Source organism: Trachypithecus francoisi, unplaced genomic scaffold (genome assembly GCF_009764315.1).
Source record: "Trachypithecus francoisi isolate TF-2019V2 unplaced genomic scaffold, Tfra_2.0 Lachesis_group14, whole genome shotgun sequence".
Taxonomy (NCBI): Eukaryota; Metazoa; Chordata; class Mammalia; order Primates; family Cercopithecidae; genus Trachypithecus; species Trachypithecus francoisi.
In genome coordinates this window covers 51,897,672-51,922,719 of record NW_022681459.1, presented here as the reverse complement: position 1 = coordinate 51,922,719, position 25,048 = coordinate 51,897,672, and the positions used below count along the sequence as shown (strand labels likewise).

The 25,048-nt window shown below is 47.3% G+C and overlaps 1 protein-coding gene across 1 annotated transcript in view; it reads left to right on the top strand.

Annotated features, from left to right (window-relative positions):
- MOV10L1 (Mov10 like RISC complex RNA helicase 1) overlaps positions 1-25,048 on the top strand; it is a 71,051-nt gene that overhangs the window by 16,423 nt on the left and 29,580 nt on the right. The window contains 9 exon segments of the mRNA XM_033233513.1: positions 3,463-3,603; positions 3,873-4,114; positions 4,637-4,720; positions 4,723-4,768; positions 6,753-6,947; positions 10,293-10,407; positions 15,418-15,595; positions 16,444-16,514; positions 18,644-18,735. Coding sequence (XP_033089404.1) covers positions 3,463-3,603; positions 3,873-4,114; positions 4,637-4,720; positions 4,723-4,768; positions 6,753-6,947; positions 10,293-10,407; positions 15,418-15,595; positions 16,444-16,514; positions 18,644-18,735 — 1,164 coding nt within the window.

The window sequence follows — 25,048 nt, the reverse complement described above, 5'->3', positions numbered from 1 at the left end:
TTATATTGGTGATTGACATTTTTAGTGGATTTTTCTCTTGTTGTTTCACATTTTGGCATTTAAAAAATGCATTGGACATGGTTCTTAAAATTATTGGATTTCCAGCTGGCCACAGTGTCTCATGCCTGTAATCCTACCACTTTGGGAGGCCAAGGCGGGCGGATTACCTGAGCTCAGGTGTTCAAAACCAGCCTGGGCAACATGGTGAAACCCTGTCTCTACTAAAATACAAAAAATTAGCCAGGCATAGTGGCACACACCCTTGATTCCAGCTACTCTGGAGGCTGAGGCAGGAGAATTGCTTGAACCCGGGAGGCGGAAGGTACAGTGAGCAGAGATCGTGCCACTGCACTCCAGCCTGGGTAACAGAGCCAGACTCCATCTCCAATTAAAAAAAAAAAATTATTAGATTTCCTGTATCTGTGTTCTTTCTGTGCTAGACATGAAAAGGCTTCCCTGAGTTCGCTACTTGTGGGGCAGCCCCAGCTCTGACCCACCCCCTCCCTGCTTGCCTTTCCTCCTATAACTGAAAGGCATGTGAGACAGGTCTCAATCAAGTTAGAAGTTCACTTTGCCAAAGTGAAGGACATGCCTGGGAAAAAGGACCACAAATCCACAGGAACAATCTGTGGTTCTTGCCTTTTTCCGAAGATGATTTTGTGGTCTTCGATATTGAAAAGAGAAAAGTGGGCTGGAGGAGAAAGAGGGTATGGTCACATGACTGGATAAACATTTGCAAGAGGAAAGGAAAAGGAACAGGGAGGGAGAGTTGGTTATGTAAATCAGCACTTTGATGTAAGAGAAGGTAGGTAACATGAAGATGTTTAACCTTGTCTCATAGCTCTCTGCTTAGGGACAAAGGAAAGGCAGCTTCTTGCATGACTCAGCTTCTGGCTGAGTTTTTTCCTTTTGGCATGGTGAGTGGGGTACCGAGTCTTTCTTTTCTTTTTTTTTCTTTTTTTTTTTTTTTTTGAGACGGAGTCTCTCTCTGTCACCCAGCCTGGAGTGTAGTGGTACGATCTCAGCTCACTGCAAGTTCCACATTCCGTGTTCATACCATTCTCCCGCCGCAGCCTCCTGAGTACCTGGGATTACAGGCACCCGCCAGCACGCCCGGCTAATTTTATTGTATTTTTAGTAGAGACAGGGTTTCACTGTGTTAGCCATGATGGTCTCAATCTCCTGACCTCAGGATCCGCCAGCCTCGGCCTCCCAAAGTGCTGGGATTACAGGCGTGAGCCACCGCACCTGGCTGTGAGTCTTTATTTTTTTTTCACACTCCTCACTCACCACCAGTGAGCTTCTGAGACATCTCCTCCATCAGTCCACTTATTTTTGATCCCGGTAGAATGCAGGTCCTGTTTGGGGAAAGCGTCTGCTTTCCAGCCCTGTATCTGGTGCCTGGCTGGGCCTCTGGGTGCAGACGGACAACCCTGTGTTAACTGAGCCATGAGTGTGTGGAACAGTGCACCCTATGTAAGGGAGCCGCCGGAAGGTGGACTAGGGGCTATGGGGGTGTGTTAACGGGACAGGACCTGGTGGGCTCTGCCTCCTAGGCGCCTCGCCCCCTGGCACACTGGCAGATGCTTGTTTGGGCACTCGGAGCCCAGTTCCCCCCCCGCCACTGGAGCCTGCTTTCCTTTGGGAGGGTGTCTAGGGCCCATCTTGTGGGCGAGGATGTGACATGCACTTCATCTGACCACAGAGGCCTGGGACGCACAGGAGCTCTGCTTTCAGCCCAGTCTCCTGAGCCTGCCGGTGCCAGGACATAAGACAGGGCGGGATTCCTTGACCTGCACCTCCTCCCTGTGTCTGAGTAAATTCCTCAGGCTTCCCATCTGTTCTCTGATCTCATCCCCAGGCAGCAGCTGTGGCATCCCATTCTTGCATCAGGCCCAGAAAGCACGGGCCTGCAGCATGGCCTGGGGTCTACAGGGATTCACCAGGGTGGGATTCTCCAGGGCCGCTAAGGAGACAGCACAGCACCAAAGCCAAACCCGTGCTTTCCTCACTCTTCTCTTTAGGCTAGAAATGCTTGAAAAAGGCCGGGCGCGGTGGCTCAAGCCTGTAATCCCGGCACTTTGGGAGGCCGAGACGGGCGGATCACGAGGTCAGGAGATCGAGACCATCCTGGCTAACACGGTGAAACCCCGTCTCTACTAAAAAATACAAAAAACTAGCCGGGCGAGGTGGCGGGCACCTGTAGTCCCAGCTACTTGGGAGGCTGAGGCAGGAGAATGGCGTGAACCCGGGAGGCGGAGCTTGCAGTGAGCGGAGATCCGGCCACTGTACTCCAGCCTGGGCGACAGAGTGAGACTCCGTCTCAAAAAAAAAAAAAAAAAAAGAAATGCTTGAAAAAGACCTGTTTCTGCCCCAACAGCATTTCCCCACTGAGGCCTCCTGACCACAAAGTAGAAGCTGCTGGGATGGGCGAGCTAGGGAAGCCAGGGCGCCTGTTCCTTAGCTTGTGGCCCCAGGTGGGGTGGCCCCTCTGCACTTAGAGACAGATCATGTGCCAAGGGTGAGCTCCTGATCTCCGCTCAGTCCCACAGCCTTCCCATGCAAGAGCTCCGCAGCTTCTCCTGTTGGGGATGAGCCACAGACTGGGCAGTCGCATCTGATGACTCCTTCCTGCAAAATCCCCACCCCCTCCATCAGCAAAGCTGTGGACTCTCTGCCCCTGCACCTCCCTTGTCACACCTGGGCACACGGAGAAGGGAGAGCGGGACAGGCACCCACCAGGAGGAGCTGCTCTGTAACTGGAAACCTCACTGAATTTGCAGCAGGGGCCAGAATTGTGGGGAGCCATTCTAGAGACCCCATTTTTTTTTATGGCGCCACAGATTGGAAAGTGGCATGAGGCAGGTTTACCTTCTGGAAAGAGCTTGTGGAGAGGCAGGGAGGAGAATCAAGCCTGCGTCATCAGTAGAAGAAGAAGTAGATGGGTCCATTTTTAGGGAAAGTTAAAATCTCATCATTTTCTAAAGAGAAAAACTTATTTCATTGTTTTCAAACATTTCAAAGCAACAAAACTCTTTCCAAAGCAAGTTTAGTGGAGCCCTAATAGGCAAGGCCCATTGCCTCTCCCACCACCACCTTGGAAGGTGGCTGGAGAGAAGAGGACTGAGAATGCCACCCTAACTCTGCACCCTGAGCGAGAGGTAGGGGAGTGCCGGGGAGCACATTCAGGACACCATTCTCAGGCTCATCGCCTGTGACTGTCCTCTGGGCTGCTCCCTTTTCTCTAGACTTCACGAACTGTGTCGTTTTCTTCCTTAGACTTCACGAACTGTGTCATTTTCTTCCTTCGGATTTGCCATCCTTAGAAACCTTAGTCTTGTGGAAGCCCTGCCTGTGGTGAATGGTCCTCTGAGTGCCCCCACCAGCAGTCTACCCTTAAGAGCAGAGGCAGGTGAGGAAGGGGTGGTGCAGAGGGACATCTTTCTGGGGCTCTTTTTTCAGAGACGCCGCCCCCGTTCATGAGGCCGCTCAGTTCTATGGAACCATTTTGTTGAAGAACAAAGGTGATATTGAAGTTACACAGATGACACATTTTGGAACCCTAAAGGAAGGAAGAAGTAAAACCATGGTGATCTGGATAGAGTGAGTTTGCCACTGAAACATTTTCTGTAAAGCTACATTAATGGCTTTTAAACTGTGACTTAATAATTTCTGTAAAGCCAACTTTGGTCATTTATTTTTTTCTTTATGAAGGTCTTTTCAAAATTTTTACCCCAAAATATCCTTTTTACTTGTATTCGTAAGTGTATTTGCAGTCACCACTTCCTAGATTAAGTTCTGTGTTTTACAATAACTGAATATTCTGGTTTTAGAAATCCTGGCTGGGTTCATGGTTAATTTTCTTTTTCCAGGAATAAAGGAGACATTCCTCAAAACTTAGTCAGCTGTAAACTGGCTGGCTGGGATCAATCTAAACAATTCAGATTTCAAATGCTGGATAAAGACCAGACGTGCCGCATGGTATCTTTTGTTTCTGTTCCTGAGAAGGAGAATTCATCCGATGAAAATGTTAGTTCATTAAATAGCCACACAAAAAACACAGTCTCTCAGATGTCAGACAATGGTTTGGTGAACAACAGAGGAATCTCTCCAGGTAGTGGACGTTTCGGCTGTCACTGCATGAGGTTGGGCGGGCCAGGGGCCATGGGGTTGTGAACTCTGGACAGAGGGCAGGCAGCAGGGGCCAGAATACCCGGCAGCTGCAGTGCTTTACGCTCTGAGCTCTTCGGCTTCAGGCCCTTCTCCTCTTGCTGACAAGGTTAGGGAGAGGGACAGAAAGCAGCTTGACAGATGCCAAGAGGTGCTTCAGATGGCAGCCAGCTCCTGAGTGCTTCGAAGCAGGGAAAGATTGCTGGGCACGCCAGGGAGGGCCTTCTTTCCCAGCACTTGGGTAGTCGTGGTCACAGCCCTTTCCTACTTCCAGCTGCTCTCTCTGTTTATGTTTTTCCAGCCACCATCTGAGACTTTGCCCTGTGTGTTTGTGTGCATCTGTCTGTGTGTGTGTGTGTGTGTGTGTGTGTGTGTGAGTGAGTCTTCATTTCCACTAAGCATGCCAGCACTGTTAGAGATAATTTACCTTTTGGTCTGACTTTGTATTAAAATTTTTATTTCCCAGGTGATTATACCTGTAAAGGAGAAAATGGAGAAAAAGACAACATTCTCTCAAGGAAGCAGATGATAGAGCCCGAGCCTGGGGGGCTTGTCCTCCAGGGGGAAAAACCTTCATTGTGGTCATATGTGATGGAAAGTAAGGGCCTGGAGGTCTGAAGAAAGCTGCCCTTTTTTTTTTTTTTTTTTTTTTGAGACGGAGTCTCCCTCTATCGCCCAGGCTGGAGTGCAGTGGCCGGGTCTCAGCTCACTGCAAGCTCCACCTCCTGGGTTTACGCCATTCTCCTGCCTCAGCCTCCCGAGTAGCTGGGACTACAGGCGCCCGCCACCTCGCCCGGCTAGTTTTTTGTATTTTTTAGTAGAGACGGGGTTTCACCGTGTTAGCCAGGATGGTGTCGATCTCCTGACCTCGTGATCCACCGTCTCGGCCTCCCAAAGTGCTGGGATTACAGGCTTGAGCCACCGCGCCCAGCCGAAAGCCGCCTTTTTAAGTTTCTCTGATACTTCTAGGTTGGGCGTTATAAAAGGTACTCCTTTGAGGCGGGCAGATCACCTAAGACCAGGAGTTCGAAACCAGCCTGGCCAACATGGCGAAACCCTGCCTCTACTAAAAATACAAAAATGACTTGGGTCCCTGTAATCCTAGCTACTCAGGATGCTGAGGCAGTAGAATCGCTTAAGCCCAAGTGACGGAGGTTGCAGTGAGCCAAGATCGCATGACTGCACTCCAACCTGAGACAGAGCAAGACTCTGTCTCAAAAAAACAAAAAGGTACACCTGACTGTTTTGATGTGACAGAATCCTAAGAAAAAGCATTGGTCTAGAAGCCGGCTACCAAGTGTGACCCACCTGGGGCAATGGATCCTGTAACTTCGCACCACTCATGAGGGTCCTCACCAGACGGCCTTGTGTCACCCTCACAAAGAAAACAGGGCATCTGTGAGGCTCTCTGAGGCCTGAGCTCCCTGTGCTCCTGCTGTTCTGAGACATCACATCGGCTCCTCTTCACTGCCTTGCCCGTGTTCCCCGTAGCCGAGCCCTCGGACCTTGGTCATCTCCATCCTGTCACCTGGGTGTTTGGCCAAGGCACGGACAGCACAGTGTGCTGAGGGAGGGGCAGGGATGGTCCCTTCCCAGCTGGGATGCCAGTCACCAGCCTTGAGCCCTCCCCTCTCCCTGGTGTGGTTGGCTACATCAACTGACCAAACAGGCCCTGTCCTCCAGCTCCCTGTGTCCCCACATCCCTGCCTAAGCTGCCCTACAGTGCGTGATTGCCTTCCAGCTGGGTGTCTAATCCTCAATTTTTTTTAAAAAACAAATCTGATGAAATCACAGCTCATCAACATCAAGCTGTGGGTGGCAAGTACACAGTCAGCTGTGTGAGGTGCAGCCAGCTTCAGTGTTTTTTTTTTTTTTTACTTTATGACAACATGGAAACAGGTTTTAAAAAAAAAAAAAAGTCATAGGTGGGCACAACGTGTAGTGTGGATGGTGTAGCCCCGGTTAGAGCCACAGCAAGGGCTAGGCAGAAAGCACATTAGGTGTAGTACTGTTTTTGGTCATGTCATAAAATTCTGACTTAAAGCTGGGAATATCAAAACTTTCCTATTCTTATATGTTAGGATTACAAAAAAGACTGTCATAGATGCTTAATTTTTTTTGTTGTTGTTGCCCAGGCTAGAGTGCAGAGGCATGATCATGGCTCACTGCAGCCTCCACCTCCCTAAGTTCCCACCTCAGCCTCCCAAGTAGCCGGAACCACAGGCACACACCGCCATGCCCGGCTAATTTGTGTATTTTTTGCAGAGACAGGTTCATCCTATGTTGCCCAGGCTGGTCTCAAACTCCTGGGCTCAAGCGATCTGCATGCCTCAGTCTCCCAAAGTGCTGGGATTACAGGCCTGAGCCACCACACCAGGCCCATAGGTGCTTAATTTTATCTTGAGAAAATATTAATTACATAGCTTATTTTAGAAAATCTCTTTTTTCTCTGGAAAAAGAATTATTGAAGACTAAAGATGACTGTTAGCTCTGTCACTTTTCTTGTATGTGCAAAGGAAAATTGTGTTGACTCTGCTTGTCTTAATTATGACTAAAACTAAATTTCATTTTGTTTTTTCAAGAAATCCTGGCCGCTGCAAGGAGCTCCTTTTGCTTTGTTTTTCCGATTTCCTGATTGGGCGATACCTTGAAGTAAATGTTATCAGTGGGGAGGAGTCACTAATTGCTGTGCGCGAACCATTTTCTTGGAAAAAGCTTAAAAGTTCACAAGCATTAACATCTGCAAAAACTACAGTTGTTGTGACCACACAGAAAAGGTACCCTAAGTGAAATGAGTGTAGCTCTTGGTCTGGCAGTTTTATCTGCTGGGTTTCAAGCCTCTTTCCATGATTGTATTTGGGGGACGGGGTGCATTTCCATGGAACTCGGAAGGTCAAGTTCTGTCTCTGCAGCTGCCCAGCAGCAGCGTGAAGCCCAAGGAAGACGGCCTTCACTCCCTCAAGCCCCACTCTGCCCTGGCAGTTCTCAAGGTGGCTCTCAGAGCAGGCTGGCCTCACCCAGCTCCCACCACCTCTCCCATCCTGACGAGGCCATGGTGGGTAGTGCACAGCATCCCTGTGTCACTCGCACTGGGGGCAACAGGGTTGTGGGGTCACCTGAAGCCTGTTTGAAGATGTGGTACCACTTAAGAATGAAGTTAGAAGAAACTGTGTGTGATCTGGGACTTGTGGCTGGGGGACATAGGGACCACCCAGATTTTAACTGCAGTTTTGTCTCAGGAAAGCATTTCACGTCCACATGTTCTCTTCTGTAGTTATAAAACCAAAAAGCCCTGAACAGCAGGCTTTTCTAAAGTTTCATGACTTTGTCCCGTGTAATGTGACGTTTCCTCCATCAGCTATAACTGATGGGTTTGAGCTCTGCTGCTACCCCAGAGCCCCCTGAGGGTGAGATGGGTCACTTTTCTAATACTGGAAAATTCTGAATTTCAAATCACGTGTTGCCCCAGTTACAGTTCAAGATGAGGGATTACGGACTTCTACTAAGTTGCAGACTGAAGGGAAAACCTGTTACCAGAGAAGAATATGTGGTTGTTTACCTTTTAAGGTTAGACCGTTGTCTGAATCACAGCAGCACCACCAAGAAGCTGTGTGACCTTGGGCAAGTTTCTTAACCACTCTGAGCCTTATTCTTGTTGGTAAAATGCTAGTCCCTGCCTCGTGTGGTTTGAAGGTTGAGTGAGATCAGGCATGTAAAATGTGCAGTTTCCTGGCACAAAGCAATCACTCCGTAAGTGAATAAGCAGTCGTCATCCCTGGGCACATTATTATTGAGAAAAAGGGGCTCACTGCCTGATGCACTAGACGCCATTGCTACGACAGTGGGTTTCTGAGAAAAGAAAAGCTTTGTATTGAAAACCAGCCCCCAAGGAGACAGGAGTCAAGCTCAAATGTGTCTCTGTGCTGGCTTTAAGGCAGTAATTTTATCAGAAAATGTTTAGCGGGTAGAGTCTGGGATTAATAGGTAGTTGGTGGAAGGAGAAGGGAGGGCTGGAAAGGCCTTGGGTGTGCGTAGTTACCTCTTCATGCTACCTCATGGGTCATGTGCCAGTTTGGAGGGAGTTCGCATGAAACACATGGTGGGAATCCAGGCTGCGATGTCAGTAAGCTCTGCACAAACTCCAGTTGTCCATTTTGGTTCCAGCTGATCTCAGCCAGTCCTTTGAAGTCATAAGCAGGGGGCGACTCAGCGTTGGAGTTGCTTCTTATCACCCATCCTGCAGGCTCAAGAATTTCTCTTAGTCATTGGTTTCTTTAACTCTTTGGGGCACAGTTTCAACATCAGGGGGCTGTAGGGATGTAACCCAGAAAAGGAGCAGGAAGGTCCCTCAGCTGCCAGGCAGAGTAGAGTCCCCGAGGATCGAGTTTTCGTTATAGCAGCCTTGGAGGATCCCTGGTTCTCATCTAGTGACACACCAAGCAGCCTTCTGGTTAGCATTTGGCTTAACACAAAGAGTGAAATACACAAAGCAACAGCCACAAGGATTTTAACCCCCGGTCAGTTACTTCCCTGTGAATATTAACATACTGTGTGGGAGCATCTCTAAAACAAGGACGTTAGTTTCCTGCCGGTCAGGTTGGTGACCCAGAGAGCCTGACCTGGGTTGGCTCAAGCACACCTGGAGCACCAGGTGTCTGGACCTGCCTGTGCGGGCGTTGGCGGGCGCCTGCTTCCAGAGCTGTCCATCCGTGGCTGCCTGTCATAGGCACTGTACCTCCTGCTAGGACCCCCAGTGCCAGGCAGCTTTGGCTCTTAGAGCAGCGCGTTCACTCAGCAGATCTGTTCTGGGTGCTCTGTAGGCAAGCACCTTCCCAGCCGAGTTTCTAGCCACCCATCATGGTAGCAACCACATTTTGTTAATCCAGCGTGTCTGTTGAGGCCATGTGGTTCTGTTAGCTGTTCAGGCTGTTGACCTAAGCCTGTAGTGATCATCCTGGTTTCCCTTTACCTTGTTCATGTTAGTAATCAATGCTTTCCAAATACACCTCACACTTGAGCGCTGACATAACCCTCGGCACAAACCACGGGGAGTGTCTTCACTGCGTTTCTCCTGTTGAGGGCTAAGCCAGTGGAACCCAAATTGAGATGACAGTGAATGGAATATGGAGAGCAATGTGGGCTTGTCTCTTGGGTGAGACTGCACTGAAATGGAGAGCTAGGAGGGAATGAGGGATAAAGGTCCAGCCAACATCCTTATTCACTGAATTGAGGTTTATCGCCCTTACTCTGACTTTTAGTTTCCCTGTTCTCTCCTGACTTCTCTCCTGTCTGTCCCTTTCCTGTCGTTTCTGTTGCTGCGTTGGGCTTGCCTCCAGAGCAGCAATGTTCTCATCCTGAACATCCAGAGAAACCACAGGCTGGGAAACAACAAAAACAAAGCGAAGGCAGGACCCAGACAGAGCAGCCTTTTCCGAATGTGCGCTTTGCAGGGATAGGCCCAGATGGAGTCCTGATGACAAATACAGTAGGAAGAGCTCAGCTCATAGAATGTTAAAAACAGCTGTTTTCAAGCTCCTGGTTCTAGCAGATTCTGGGGGTTCCAGCCCTGTTTTCCCACAGCCTGTGCAGCTACACTTACCTGTTTACAAATAGTAGACTCATGGGAACTGTTTGAGGAAAGGATCCCAGAGCTAAAACAAAAGCTTCAAACCACTGCCTTAGATCAGCTGTTCATACATCAGTTCTTTTCAGTGAGCGGATGAACTTTGGTCTCCCTAAAATAGGACAGGATGTTTAGGTAAGAATGTCTAGGCCGGGCACGGTGGCTCACGCCTGTAATCCCAGCGCTTTGGGAGGCCGAGGCGGACGGATCACAAGGTCAGGAGATTGAGACCATCCTGGCGAACACGGTGAAACCCCGTCTCTACTAAAAATACAAAAAACTAGCCGGGCGAGGTGGCGGGCGCCTGTAGTCCCAGCTACTTGGGAGGCTGAGGCAGGAGAATGGCGTGAACCCGGGAGGCGGAGCTTGCAGTGAGCTGAGATCCGGCCACTGCACTCCAGCCTGGGCGACAGAGCAAGACTCCGCCTCAAACAAAAGAATGTCTAGCGATACCTGGCGATAAAGACTTGTCTTTAACTTGTGACCTTAATTTTTTAAGGAACTCAAGACGACAACTTCCAAGTTTTCTTCCACAGTATCCAATCCCAGAGAGACTTAGAAAATGTGTGGAGCAAAAAATTGACATCCTGACTTTCCAGCCATTACTTGCAGAGGTAGGAAGTGTCTGATGGCCTGTGGAGTGTTTGCATCTTCTAATGCTCTTGTTTTCTGACAAAGCCAGGAGGTTCCTTCTCAGGTTCAGACCTTCATCTGGCTAATTTTCTTCACAGGTAGCTGGGATAACGAGGGTCACTGTCTGGCCCTGAGGCACACTGCCAGACCTGCTGTGCTGCAGGGGCTGGCATCCCACAGCTTCACTGGGAGTCACGCACAGGGCCTTTGGGGTCTGGAGCAGAAGAACTGAGGGATACCTGTGCCATCAACTCAGCCTCTCTCGCTAGACTAGGAGGCCCTTGTTATGAGCAAGAAGCGTTCCAGCCTCTTAACATCACCCTGACAGAGCCAGCAGGGCAAGGGTCCAGGGGAGGAGAGCCCAGGTCCCCAACCATATGAGAGACAGAGGAGCATGTTCTGAGTGGGGTGTCTGGAGAAGAAAAGTCCAAGAAGGATGAAAAGTCTATGAAATTTGACAGTTTGAGGGGAGAACATTGCCCTTTGTCCAGGAGGGTTTTTTTCTGTAGGGCTTTGAGGTGTTCTGAGAGTCACCAGCTAAACTGGAGCTCCAGTGCCAGAGCAACTGGCAGCTCTGTCCTAAGGAGAGTGAAGGGAACGGGACCTGGGTGTTCACCATGCACCCTTCAGGGGATACTTGTTTTACCAGGAGGACAGGCTGATGCCCCATGACCAGGGGTTCCTCACATAGGAAACGTAACTTATTCTGGCAAATGCCCCAGTGGCTCTTGTCTGACCTATGTCCAGGTTATGCCTGCCTGACCATCTGGCACTGGGAGCCCTATCTTAATGTTCCTCAATGCCGGGGAAAACACAGCCTGGGCAATGCTGGGTTCTTGGGTTGGAAGGGGCAAGTTCAATCCATTGCCATGATAGAAACAAGTTCAGATGTGTTTTACTCCCAGATCCTGGGCAGGGAGGGTGCCATGAGTCGGGAGTGCAGTCCTCTCTCCCCCAGTCACTTTGAGTTTCCAGGCAAATGCCTGAATGGTTCATTGAAAGGAAGTGGCAGAAAAAGCTGGACCTGGGTCTGCTGGGATGGGGAGGTGCTCCTCAGCTCCTTCCTCGGGACCCACGTCTGCTGAGCTTGGAGGGTGCTCCTCAGTTCCTTCCTCAGCCACCAACTTGATGTTTTGATGCTGCAGCTTTGTAGTAAGTTTTGAAATCAGGAAATTTGAGTCCTCCAGCTTTGTTGTTCTTTGGCAAAATTTATTTTGCTTTTCAAGATCTTTCATATGAATTTTAAGATGCGTTTTTCTATTTCTGCAAAATACACCATTGGAATTTTTTTCCCCAGAGACGAGGTCTCACTACATTGCCCAGGCTGGTCTCAAACTCCTGGCCTCAAGTGTTCCTCCCGCCTCAGCCTCCCAAAGTGCTTGGGATTACAGATGTGAGCCACTGCACCTGGCCTGTCATTGGAATTTTGATGGGAATTGCATTGAATCTGTAGATTGCGTTGGTTAGTATGGACATTTTAACAATATTGGATCCTCCAGGCTATGAACATGGAATATGTTAACATTTTTTTTGTTGTTGTTGAGACGGAGTCTCGCTCTGTCACCCAGGCTGGAGTGCAGTGGCCGGATCTCAGCTCACTGCAAGCTCCGCCTCCCGGGTTTACGCCATTCTCCTGCCTCAGCCTCCCGAGTAGCTGGGACTACAGGCGCCCGCCACCTCGCCCGGCTAGTTTTTTTGTATTTTTAGTAGAGACGGAGTTTCACCGTGTTCGCCAGGATGGTCTCAATCTCCTGACCTCGTGATCCACCCGTCTCAGCCTCCCAAAGTGCTGGGATTACAGGCTTGAGCCACCGGGCCCGGCCTATGTTAACATTTATTTATGTCTTCTTTAATTTCTTACAGCAGTGTTTTGTCGTTTTCTTTGTATATGTTTTTTACTTCTTTGGGTAAATTAATTTGTAAGTATTTTGTTCTTTTTGCTGCTATTGTAAATACATTGCTCTCATAGCTTCCTTTTCAGATTCTTCATTGTTGTTTAGAAATGAAGATACTTTTTGTCCTTTGATTTTGTACCCTGCTACTTTGCTGAATTTGTTTATTCTAACAGTTTTTTGTGGAATCTTTTAGAGTTTTCTACATATAAAATTACGTCATCTGCAAACATATAATTTTACTTCTTCCTTTTCAGTTTAGATGCTTTTCATTTCCTTTTCTTGCCTAATTGCTCTGGCTAGAACTTCTAGTACCATGTTGAATAGGAGTGGTGAAAGCAGGCATCCTTCTCTTGGAAGTTCCTAATCTTATGGGAAAAGCTTTCAATCTTTCACCATTGAGTATGATGTTAACAGTGGGTTTTTCATATATGACTTTTGGTCGTTTTCTTTCTTTGTTTTTCTTTTCCTTTCTCTCTCTCTTTTTTTTTTTTTTTTTTTTTTGAGCCAGGCTCTCCTGTGGCCCAGGCTGGAGTGCAGTGGTGCAATCATAGCTCACAGCTGTGACTACAGGGGCACACCACCATGCCTGGCTAACTTTCATATATCATAGAGATGGGGTCTCACAATCCTCCTGCCTTGGCCTCCCAAAGTGTTGGAATTACAGGCAAGTACAGGCATGAGCCACTGCACCCAGCCTTGTTTTCTTCTCTTACTGGTTTGTTAAATGTTACCATGAAAGGATGTTAAATTTTGTCAGATGCTAGCCAGGCGTGGTGGCATGCACCTGTAATCCCAGCTACCTGGGAGGCACTTGAGCCCAGGAGGCAGAGGTTACAGTGAGCTGAGATCGCACCATTGCACTCCAGCCTTGGTGACAGAGGGAAACACTGTCTCAAAAAAAAAAAAAAAGAAAAAGAAAATTCAGTTGCTTTTTCTGTATTGAGATGATCATGTGATTTTTCTTTCCTTCTGTTAATGTGTGTTGCTACAGTAATTGATTTTCAGATATTGAACTATCCTTGCATTCCAGGAATAAATTCCACTTGATCATAGGGTGTAATCCTTTTATGTATGTATTTTTGAGACAGGGTCTCGCTGTGTTGCCCAGGCTGGAGTGCAGTGGCTCAGTTACTGCTCACTGCAGCCTCAAGCTCCTGGGCTCAAGCGATCCTCCCTCCTCAGTCTCTCAAGTTATTGGGACTACAGGAATGAGCCACCACACCCAGCTAATCCTTTTCATATGCTCCTGAATTTTGTGTGCTAGTATCATGTTGAGGATTTTTACATCAGTGTTCATATTGGTCTGTAGTTTTCTTTTCATGAAGTGTCTCTGTCTGGCTTTGGGATCAGGGTAATGCTGGCCTTACAAGAGTAAGTCAGAGTGTTCCCTCCTCTTGAATCTTTTTGGAAAAGTTCGAGAAGGTTTGGTATTAGTTATTCTTCAAATGTTTGGTAGAATTTAGCTTTGGAACCATCGGGTCCTGGGGTTTTCCTTTTCAGAATATTGATTACCGCTTTAACCTCCTTAGTAGTAATCAGTCTATTCAGATTTTCTGTTTCTTCATGGTTTAGTCTTAGTAGGTTTTGTGTTTCTAGGAATTTGTCCATTTAATCTGGGTATTGGTGTACAATTGCTTATACTCTCTTATAATCCTTTTTATTTCTGTAGAATCTGTAGTAATGTTCCCACTTTCCTATCTTGTATTAGTAATTTATGTCTTTCTCTTTTTTTCTAGTTAATCTACTAAAAGTCTGTCAATTTTGTTGATCTTTTTAGAGAACCAACCTGTTGTTTTCCTGGTTTTCTATATTGTTTTTCAGTTCTGTCTTTTGTTCATCTCTCCTCCAGTCTTTATTTCCTTCTTCTATCTTTGGGTTTAGTTTGTTCTCCTTTGTCTAATTCCTTGCAGTGCTCATGGGAATCAGCACTCATGGTCACAAATTCCCTCAGCACTGCTCAGGCTTTTCCCGTAAGTCTTGCTATGTTGTGTTTTTGTTTTCATTCATCTCCTAAGTATTTTTTTAGTTTTTCTTATGGGGTTCTTTTGCTCTAATTCTTATCTTTGCTCTTTTGCACATAACGTTGTTTCTTCTTAGCTGCTTTTAAGATTCTCTCTTTTATCACTGATATTAATAGATTTGGTTTACAATGTGTGGTGGTAGAGATTCTTTTCTTCCTGTTCTTGTGCTCAGGGTTCATTGGGATTCTTGAATATGTGGCCTTGAGTTTCCTTCAGATTTGGAAATGTTCAGCCACCATGTGTTCAGACACACTCTCTGCCCTCCCACTTTCTGATTCCAGGCAGGCTGCTGTGAGTTTTCCCCCACCTCATGCTGAGGCCCTGGTCTGGCCCCACAGTGGGTCTTGCAGGGTGGTGTCTCGTGCATTCCTCAGTGCTAAACTGATGGTCCCGAGTGGGTCCCCCGACCCCTCCAGACCACTCTGTGCTGCTTGCTCTTCCCAGCACCCAGCCCCATAGACCAGAGCTCCTCTCCTCAGAGACCATGCGGCTCCCCTGAGTCCTCTGTGCTGGGGCCTAGGAGCTCTGTGCGGGTGCAGGTGGGTCAGTCATGGGGCCTCCATGGATTGTTTCCCCAGTCTTGGGATCACAGTCCTGTGCTGCATGATGTTCATTGTTTAAACACCATCATTTCTTATTTCTATGTCTCTAAGTGTTTTTCAGGTACAAGAGTAAATCTGGCCCTTGTTAGTCCACCTTGGCCAGACCTAGAAGTTTGTCCTTTTTTCACAGATGTCTGTGGAAGCCAAATTCTGCCTTTCCAGAATTAACTTGGACAACCTGAAAAAGAGCAGGGAGGGTGGACAGTGCTGGGCAGTGCAGGGAGGGACACCACCAGCTGGAGCCCCACAGCCTCATGCCAAAGGCCAGGGAGTGTGCTGGAGCCTCATGGCCCTCGTGCTGAAGGCCGGGAAACGTACTGAGGCATTAGCAGACTCTGGCGAGAATCGCCCTACCTGGGGGGCCATGTGCTGAACTGGAGCTGTTGGGACTTCCCCGGTGCAGAGCTGCTGCTTTCCAGTGTGCCGCTGCGCTGTCGCTGACTTTGTATCGTATACGTTTGCGTGTTTTCCAGCTTCTGAACATGTCAAATTACAAGGAGAAGTTTTCGACTTTGCTGTGGCTTGAGGAGATTTATGCAGAAATGGAACTGAAAGAGTATAACATGAGCGGGATCATCTTAAGAAGGAATGGGGATCTGCTGGTTCTGGAGATCCCAGGGCTGGCCGAAGGGAGACCTTCTCTGTACACAGGTGTGTTTGTTACTCGCATGCTTCCCTAGGTAGACTAGCAGAGAAACCCCACTTAAGAGAGAAAAGATACTCTTTTTTTTTTTTTTTTTTTTTTTTTTTGAGGCGGAGTCTTGCTCTGTCGCCCGGACTGGAGTGCAGTGGCCGGATCTCAGCTCACTGCAAGCTCCGCCTCCCGGGTTCACGCCATTCTCCTGCCTCAGCCTCCCGAGTAGCTGGGACTACAGGCGCCCGCCACCTCGCCGGGCTAGTTTTTGTGTTTTTAGTAGAGACGGGGTTTCACCGTGTTAGTCAGGATGGTCTCGATCTCCTGACCTCGTGATCCGCCCGCCTCGGCCTCCCAAAGTGCTGGGATGACAGGCTTGAGCCACCGTGCCGGTCTCTTTGTTGTATTTCATTATTTGTAAGCAGTTGACCCCAGTAATGTTTTGTTTGTTTGTTTGTTTGTTTGTTTTTTGAGACGGAGTCTCGCTCTGTCGCCCAGGTGGAGTGCAGTGGCGCGATCTCGGCTCATTGCAACTTCCGCCTCCTGGGTTCACGCCGTTCTCCTGCCTCAGCCTCCCTAGTAGCTGGGACTACAGGTGCCCGTCACCTCGCCCGCCTAAATTTTTTTTGTATTTTTAGTAGAGACAGGGTTTCACTGTGTTAGCCAGGATGGTCTCGATCTCCTGACCTCGTGATCTACCCACCTCGGTCTCCCAAAGTGCTGGGATTACAAGTGTGAGCCACCGCGCCCGGCCTGACCCCAGTAATGTTTTATTGAACTTCCTCGTGTTGGATTTTACAGGACAGCACAGAAATTTGTGATTTTGTATTAGCTTTAAACATGGTAATATATTTTTTTTAACTAGGTGATAAACTGATTTTAAAAACTCAAGAGTACAATGGACATGCCATCGAATACATCAGCTACGTGACTGAGGTGAGAGCACACTCTCTTAATGAGTTCATGTTAGACGCGCTCTTCTGACCGGTTGGAAAGGTAACGTTCTCCCCACGGCTCTTGGGGAGGTGCTGCCATATGCATTGGCTATTTTGGAAAATGTGAAGATACAATGAATCTTTAAATAATTTTTGATGCATAAAGGAAACTTATACTATAATTTTCAACCACGTAAAACATTTATCTTTTAGGTTATATGTAAGTCATGATGTTTGCACTGAGTTATATTTGGGCATTCTGAATGTATTCCGGAAGAGCTCGCAGAGTGGAAACCTTGAAAGGAAAAATACACCTACAAGTTTGCAGCTCTGATGTTTGTGTGAAGGTGGTTTTTTTGGCTTTGAGTAGCTCCTGGTGCTCCAGATGGTTCTGCATGGGGTGGTCTGTGACTCTTGGGCTGGATTTTACTGGTCATGTACCGAGCATAGCACTGGGAGCGATACTGGGATCTGCATGAGAAGGGAGGTGCTTTATCTGTGCATCAGAGAAGATGAAGCGACACATTACTTAATGTAGAAAACTTGAATGGAGAATGCCAGAGCCTTTACTGTCAGAGGGAAGAAGGACTGAGAGAGCTAGAAGAGCCTGGTAAGGATCTGGAGAAGAGGCAGCCTCCAACCTTTGCTGCCGCAGTCACTCTGGGCTACACCTTCCTGCAGGGTCCATGCTGTGGCTGATTTCATAGAATGGGATATTTCCCAGAAGACAAAATCTTGGCAGGATTTCAGAGATCTTGTAATGACTTAGGCCATCGCCTGTGTACTGAGATGTGAGACACGAGTGACGTGACCTCGCCAGCTGTCCATTACCCACTTTTGCTGTTGATCAAGTTGACATGAGGAGCCCAAAATGGCCGAGTGACCATCTTAGCCTCCAAATAGTAGACCAGCTGTGCCAAGAAAGGAAGCCTTGCATACCAAAACCTCCAAAGAAGCAGAGCCAGAGATCTCAGGAGGAAGGCACCTGCCTGCCTCCACCCCTGCTTCCTGAGCCGTATGGCTGGGCCTCCATGCCATTGATCAAACCCTGGCATCTGAAATGACCTTCCATATCCTTTTGAGCTCCAAAAATTCTTTTCGTCTTTTCAGGCTCTCTTGGATGCGACCTCCTCTTCTCAAGTAGACTAACGCATGTCTCCTGTGTACAGTGAGGACTTGGTCTGTCTTCCTCATCCTCAGGGGAAAGGATCCCACAGCCCTGTACCACTGTTGCTTCCCTTCCTCCCGGAGCTGGAAGCCAGCCCGGGGCGTAGCTTCCTGACCCTCTGCTGGTGTCAGCCCTGACCCTCAGGAAACTCACCCTGTTGCCTGAGCTACCTGGAGAACAGCTTGAGCTCCTTTTGGATCAGGGCTTTCCTTCTTATTTTTCTACCCACACTATCTGGGAAAGAATAGGCAGAACTGATCATGCAGGATCTTGCTTTAGCTGGAGGGCTTTTCTACTAAAAGGAGAAGTCTTGTAATGACTTTTTTTTTTTTTTTTTGAGATGGAGTCTCACTCTGTCACCTAGCCTGGAGTGCAGTGGTACGATCTTGGCTCGCTGCAACCTCCACCTCCCAGGTTCAAGAGATTCTTCTGCCTCAGCCTCCCAAGTAGCTGAGATTACAGGTGCCCACCACCATGCCCGGCTCCTTTTTCTATTTTTAGTAGAGACAGGGTTTTGCCCTGTTGGCCAGGCTGGTCTCAAACTCCTGACCTCAAGGTGATCTGCCCACCTTGGCCTCCCCAGGTACTGGGATTACAGGTGTGAGTCACCGCACCTGGCAGACCTTCTTATCAAGGCTTCCTTACAGTAGTTAACACTTGGCTACACTTGTGGTTGTTTTGTTTGTGTCCTATGGAGTCAGTGACCTCCCATGCGTTCTCTATTCTCAGAGCCTTAGGAGAGGCTATAGCCCAGCGAATAGAAGTTCAATAAGTTTGAGTGTAGTGATCCATTTCCTCTTGTTTGTATAATTGAATGGCATGATTTAATCCTTTTCAACTAATTTTGCAGATAGGTATCAAATTTTAGCTCAAAGCTGTAGAATGAATTTCTGATGATGTGTTGCTGGATATAGATATCACATTATTCCAAGAAATCAGGTATATTGTTTTTTCTTTTTTAGATTCATGAAGAAGATGTAATTCTTAAAATTAATCCAGAATTTGAACAAGCCTATAACTTTGAACCTATGGATGTGGAATTCACATATAATAGGTAATGCTTTTAGTGAGTCTTCTTTCAAATGTCTTTTTTTTTTTGAGACAGGGTCTCTCTCTGTCACCCAGGCTGGATTGCAGTGGCGCGGTCTCGGCTCACTGCAACCTCCACCTCCCAGGTTCAAGTGATTCTCCTGCCTCAGTCTCCCGAGTAGCTGGGACTACAAGTGCCTGTCACCACACCCAGCTAATTTTTGTATTTTTAGTAGAGATAGTGTTTCATCATATTGGCCACACTTGGTGTCGAACTCCTGACCTTGTGATCTGCCCGCCTCGGCCTCCCAAAGTGCTGGGATTACAGGCATGAACCACCGCGCCGGGCCGTCTTTTTTTGTTTGTTTGTTTAATAGAGATGGGGTCCCAGACTGGTCATAAACTCCTAGGCTCAAGCGATCCTCTGCCTCAGCCTCCCAAAGTTTTGGGAGTATAGGTGTGAGGCACCATGCCCAGTTAATTTGTCTCTTTATCTTTGATTGGACAGCCTTCTCTTGAGTATGGCCATTGACACCTAAGTAGTGACGTAGGAGCCCCCACCACGCCTGTGGTTGACGTGTAGAGGCCTCGTGGATGAAGTGGGCTCCTACAGCATTTTTGCATGCCCCGTGTTTCTAGCTTTATTATCGACTTTTTTGGGATGTAAAGGTGCATACATCTGCATGTTCATTCTTTCCCAGACCTCACGTGCACTGGATCTTTGGTTCATGCCTCACTGTCAGCTACCAGCTCCTTACTTTTATTTGTTTTCTTGTCAGATGAGGGATGCTGTGACCTGGCACCCAGCTGACTTTTTCTTCCTCCACAAAACCATTAACTAGTCATGCACAAAAAGTGTATTCTTCAGTTTTAATTCTTTTGAACTTTAGAAAAGGAGTAACTTGCTGTATTTGGTTCCTAGGAGCTGCAGATTTTCACTAAACATTGTGTTCCTGAGATGTCTTTGTGTTGTTGCCTGTAACTACTGTTCATTAGTTGGCGGTTGTGTGAATACCCTCTGTTTTTCTGTTGATGGACATCTTCATTGTTTCCTGTTACTATTGTTTCCTGCTTTTCCTAGAGCCGCTGTGTATGTGGGAGTGGGATTGCTGGGTTTGGGGTATATTCCTGTTTCCAGCTTTACAAGTGGTTGCATCAATGACTGCCAGTATCCATGTATATAACAACCTGTTGATCAGTGCCCTCCCTGCAATCTGATTTTGTTAGATTTCCTAATTGGTGCCACTCTGGTAGGTGTGTAATGCATCTCATGATGGTCTTGATTTACTGTTCTCTGGCTTACTTACAAGGCTGAGAATCTTCTTGTCTGTGGACTATAAAATGTTCATCTTCCGTGAAATGCTTGCTTGCGTCTTTTGCCCTCTTTTTTATTGAGTAATTTATCTGATTTTCATTGTTGTAGGAGTCCTTTCTGTATTCCTTATGATAAACTATTCTTAGGTACATATCTTCTCCAGATTTGTTCCTTGTCTTTTAGCTTTTTAAGAAGTGTCTTTTGAGACTGGGTGCGGTGGCTCACACCTGTAATCTCAACACTTTGGGAGGCCGAGGCAGGCGGATCTCTTGAGGTCAGGAGTTTGAGACCAGCCTGGCCAACATGGGGAAACCCCATCTCTACTAAAAATACAAAACTTAGCTGGGCATGATGGCACATGCCTGTAGTCCCAGCTACTTGAGAGGCTGAGGCAGGAGAATTGCTTGAACCTGGAAGGCGGAGGTTGCGGTGAGCTGAGACAGAGTGAGACTCTGTCTCAAAAAACCATGTATATATTTTTTAATATATATAAATATATATGTCTTTTTATTAACAGAAGGTGCTAGTTTTAATATAGTCAAATTTATCAGTTTTTTTTTAATATTAGTGCTTTTTATGTCTGAGAAATCGGCCGTATTTGGGCTACAGCCAGATTGGAATGTGTTGAGTGAATGGACTACGGGGAAATGGAGAAATGTCGTTGATTCCTTTTTAAGGCATTTGCCCATGAAAGCAGGGAGGGTAGGATGGAGAGAGAGCGAGAGAAATTGGTGACCAAAGAGATACAGGAGGCTCAGGAGGGGGTGCTTTTTGTTTGCTGTGCAAGATGAGAGACCCCAGCATGTGAGTGCCATGAGAAGGCCCAGGAATGGGAAGGGAGGGGCAGCTGTGTTGGATGACGCGTGAGGGTTGGTTGGGGCCATAGGGAGCAGCAACGCTGGTAGAAGGCACACAGCCCCCATCATGGCAGCCAGAGAGACTACAGCCAACGTCTAGGCCTGGACTCCTTGACCTGCTTTGACTCTAGAACAGAGCTGATTCTCATAGTGTGAAGGGGTATCTCGTGGATTTAATTTGTATTTTTCTAATGACTAGTGATGCTGAACATCTTTTTTTTTCTTTTTTTTTTTTTTGAGATGGAGTCTTGCTCTGTCCCCCAGGCTGGAGTGCAGTGGTACGGTCTCAGCTCACTGCAAGCTCCGCCTCCTGGGTTTACGCCATTTTCCTGCCTCAGCCTCTCCTGAGTAGCTGGGACTACAGGTGCCCGCCACCACACATGCCTAATTTTTTTGTATTTTTAGTAGAGACAGGGTTTCCCCGTGTTAGCCAGGATGGTCTCAATCTCCTGACCTCATGATCCACCCGCCTCGGCCCCCTAAAGTGCTGGGATTACAGGCCACCGTGCCTGGCCCTGTTTTTTGTTTTTTTGAGACAGAATCTTGCTCTGTCCCCCAGGCTGGAGGGCAGTGGCGTGATCCTGGCTCACTGCGAGCTCCACCTCCCAGGTTCACACCATTCTCCTGCCTCAGCCTCCAGAGTAGCTGGGACTACAGGCGCCCGCCACCACGTCTGGCTAATTTTTTTGTATTTTTGGTAGAGACGGGGTTTCACCATGTTAGCCAGGATGGTCTTGATCTCCTGACCTCGTGATCTGCCGACCTTGGCCTCCCAGATTGCTGGGATTACAGGTGTGAGCCACTGCGCCCAGCCCCGAACATCTTTTTATGTGCTTTTTTGCCATTTGTACAAAATCTTTGTTGAAGTCTTTCCTCAAGTCTTTGGGCCCATTTTAAAAAATTGTTTTCTCATGATTGAGTTTGCAGAGATGTTTGTATAGTTTCAGTACAGTGCTTTATCAGATATGTGTCTGTGCAAATATTTCCTCAGACTACAGCTTGTATTTTCATTGTTTTTATAGTGCCTTTTGAAAAGCAGAAATTATTAGTTTTGGTGAAGTCCAGTTTATGAATGTTTTCTTTCACAGATCTTCTAGTGATGCATCTCAGAAATCTTTAATTTGGATCTCAACAATTTTATCCTGTTTTCTTTTAGAAACTTGGCAGCTTTAACCTGTACATTTAGGATTATGATCTATCTCATTAAGCTTTGCAAATTATTTGTGGGGTATGAATGGAAATTGGAGGGTGGAATAAACATCCAGTTGTCCAAGTATTATTTGATGAAAAAACTGTCCTTTCTCCAATGAATTACTATTGTACCTTTGTTTAAAAAAAAAAAAAAATCAGTTGACCAAATTTTTTTTTTTTTTTTTTTTTTTGAGACAAAGTCTCGCTCTGTTGCCCAGGCTGGAGTGCAGTGACGTGATCTCGGCTCACTGCAAGCCCTGCCTCCTGGGTTCACGCCATTCCCTTGCCTCAGTCTCCTGACTAGCTTGGACTACAGGTGCCCGCCACCACACCCAGCTAATTTTTTTGTGTGTGTTTTTAATAGAGACGGCGTTTCACTGTGTTAGCCAGGATGGTCTTGATCTCCTGACCTCGTGATCCGCCCGCCTCAGCCTCCCAAAGTGCTGGGATTATAGGCGTGAGCCACCACACCCGGCCAACCAAATATTTGTTGATCTGTTTCTGCAGACTGTTCTGTTCCCTATGGTACACTTGTCTGTCTTGACACTAACATTACAGGGTCTTATTGTCTGTCTGTCCACTCAGGCTGCATTAGCATAGCACCATAGATGGAGTGGCTTATAAAGAACAGAAATGTATTACTCATGCTCTGGAGGTCGGGAAGCCCAAGGTCAAGGCACCAGCAGGTTCAGTGTCCTAGTGAGACTGCTTCCTGGTTCATAGGCGGCTGTCTTTTCCCTGTGTCCTCACGCAGCAGAAGGGATGAGAGAGCTCTCTGTGCCCCATTGTGTAAGGGCACTGACTCCATTCTTGAGGCCCCACCCTCACAACCTAATCACTTGCCAAAGGCCTCAACTCCTCATACCCAATAACATCATATTGGGGATGAAGTTTCACTGTATGAAGCTGAGGGCAACACAAACATAGTGTATGATATATGTCTTTATGATAAGTCTCAAAATCAGGTAGTATCAAGCCTTCAACTTTGTTCCTTTTCAGAGTTGTCTGGCTATTCTAGGTCTTCTTTATTCTTCCATGGATTTTAGGTCATATCAGTTTCTACAGAAAGCATGTTGGGATTTTGATTGGGATTACATTGAATCTATAGGTCGGTTTAAGGGAGAATTGAAATCTTAATAATAATGAGTCCTCCAGCCCTGGAAAATGGTATGTCTATTTATTTGCATCTTTTTTCATTTCTTTTAGCAAGATTTTATACTTTTCAGTGTATAGGTCTTATGTACCTTTTGTGAGATTTATACCTATTTAAAGTTTTTAAATAGCTATTATAAACAGTAATTTTAACTTAAGTTTCTAATTGCTTGTTTCTAGTATTTATAAAAAGCAGTTGATTTTTGTCTGTTTACCTTGTATCCTGCAGGTCTCCTAAACTCAGTAGCTCCAGTAGCTTTTCATAGAGTCTGTAGGATTTTCTGCATATACAGTCGTACATCAAAGAATGACAGTTTCAAGTCGCGTGCAGTGGTTCACGCCTGTAATCCCAGCACTGTGGGAGGCCAAGGCAGGCGGATCACCTGAGGTCAGGAGTTTGAGAGCAGTCTGGCCCACATGGGGAAACCCCGTGTCTACTAAAAATACAAAACATCAGCCAGGCGTGGTGGTGGGCGCCTGTAATCCCAGCTACTCAGGAGGCTGAGGCAGGAGAATCACTTGAACCCAGGAGGTGGAGGTTGCAGTGAGCCGAGATCACCCTACTGCATTCCAGCCTGGGTGACAGAGCGAGGCTCTGTCTGAAAAAAAAAAAAAAAAACAAAGACAGTTTTACTTCTTCCTTCCTTATTTAGATGCTCTGTATTTGTTTTCCCTTGCCTTCCTGCACTGGTTGGAACTTCTGTGCCCGTGTGGAAGAGAAGTGGTGAGAAGTGATGCACTGGCTTCATCCCTGGTCTTAGGGGCAGGGCTGTCAGTCCTGAGTGAATGAGTTAGTACAGTGTGGGTTGTAGGTTCCATAGTGGCCCTCTATCAGGTTGAGGAGATAGATTCTTATTTTAGCGAGCTTTTTTTTTTTTTTTTTTTTTTTTTTTTTTTTTTTTTTTTTGAGGCGGAGTCTCGCTCTGTCGCCCGGACTGGAGTGCAGTGGCCGGATCTCAGCTCACTGCAAGCTCCGCCTCCCGGGTTTACGCCATTCTCCTGCCTCAGCCTCCCGAGTAGCTGGGACTACAGGCGCCCGCCACCTCGCCCGGCTAGTTTTTTGTATTTTTAGTAGAGACGGGGTTTCACTGTGTTAGCCAGGATGGTCTCGATCTCCTGACCTCGTGATCCGCCCGTCTCGGCCTCCCAAAGTGCTGGGATTACAGGCTTGAGCCACCGCGCCCGGCCTTAGCGAGCTTTTAATCAAGAGTGGACATGGGGCCAGGCGCGGTGGCTCACACCTGTAATCCCAGCACGTTGAGAAGCTGGGGTGGGAGGATCACGGGGGCCCAGGAATTTGAGGCTTCAGTGAGCTGTGACTGTGCCACTGCGCTCCAGCCTAGGCAACACAGCAAGACCTTGTCTCTTTAAAAAAAAAAAAGGCCGGGCGCGGTGGCTCACGCCTGTAATCCCAGCACTTTGGGAGGCCGAGGCGGGCGGATCACAAGGTCAGGAGATCGAGACCACAGTGAAACCCCGTCTCTACTAAAAATACCAAAAAAATTAGCCGGGCGTGGTGGCGGCACCTGTAGTCCCAGCTACTCAGGAGGCTAAGGCAGGAGAATGGCGGGAACCTAGGAGGCGGAGCTTGCAGTGAGCCGAGGTCGCACCACTGCACTCCAGCCTGGGTGACAGAGTGAGTCTCCATCTCAAAAAAATAAAATAAAAATAAATAAAAATAAAATAAAAAAATTAAATAAAAAAAAAGAATGGGTGTGGGATTTTGTCACACGCTTTTTTTTTTTTTTTTTTTTTTGAGGGGGCTTCATTGGTATTCTCTAGTGGTTTTCACAAAAAATTTTTTAGACAGAGTTTCACACTGT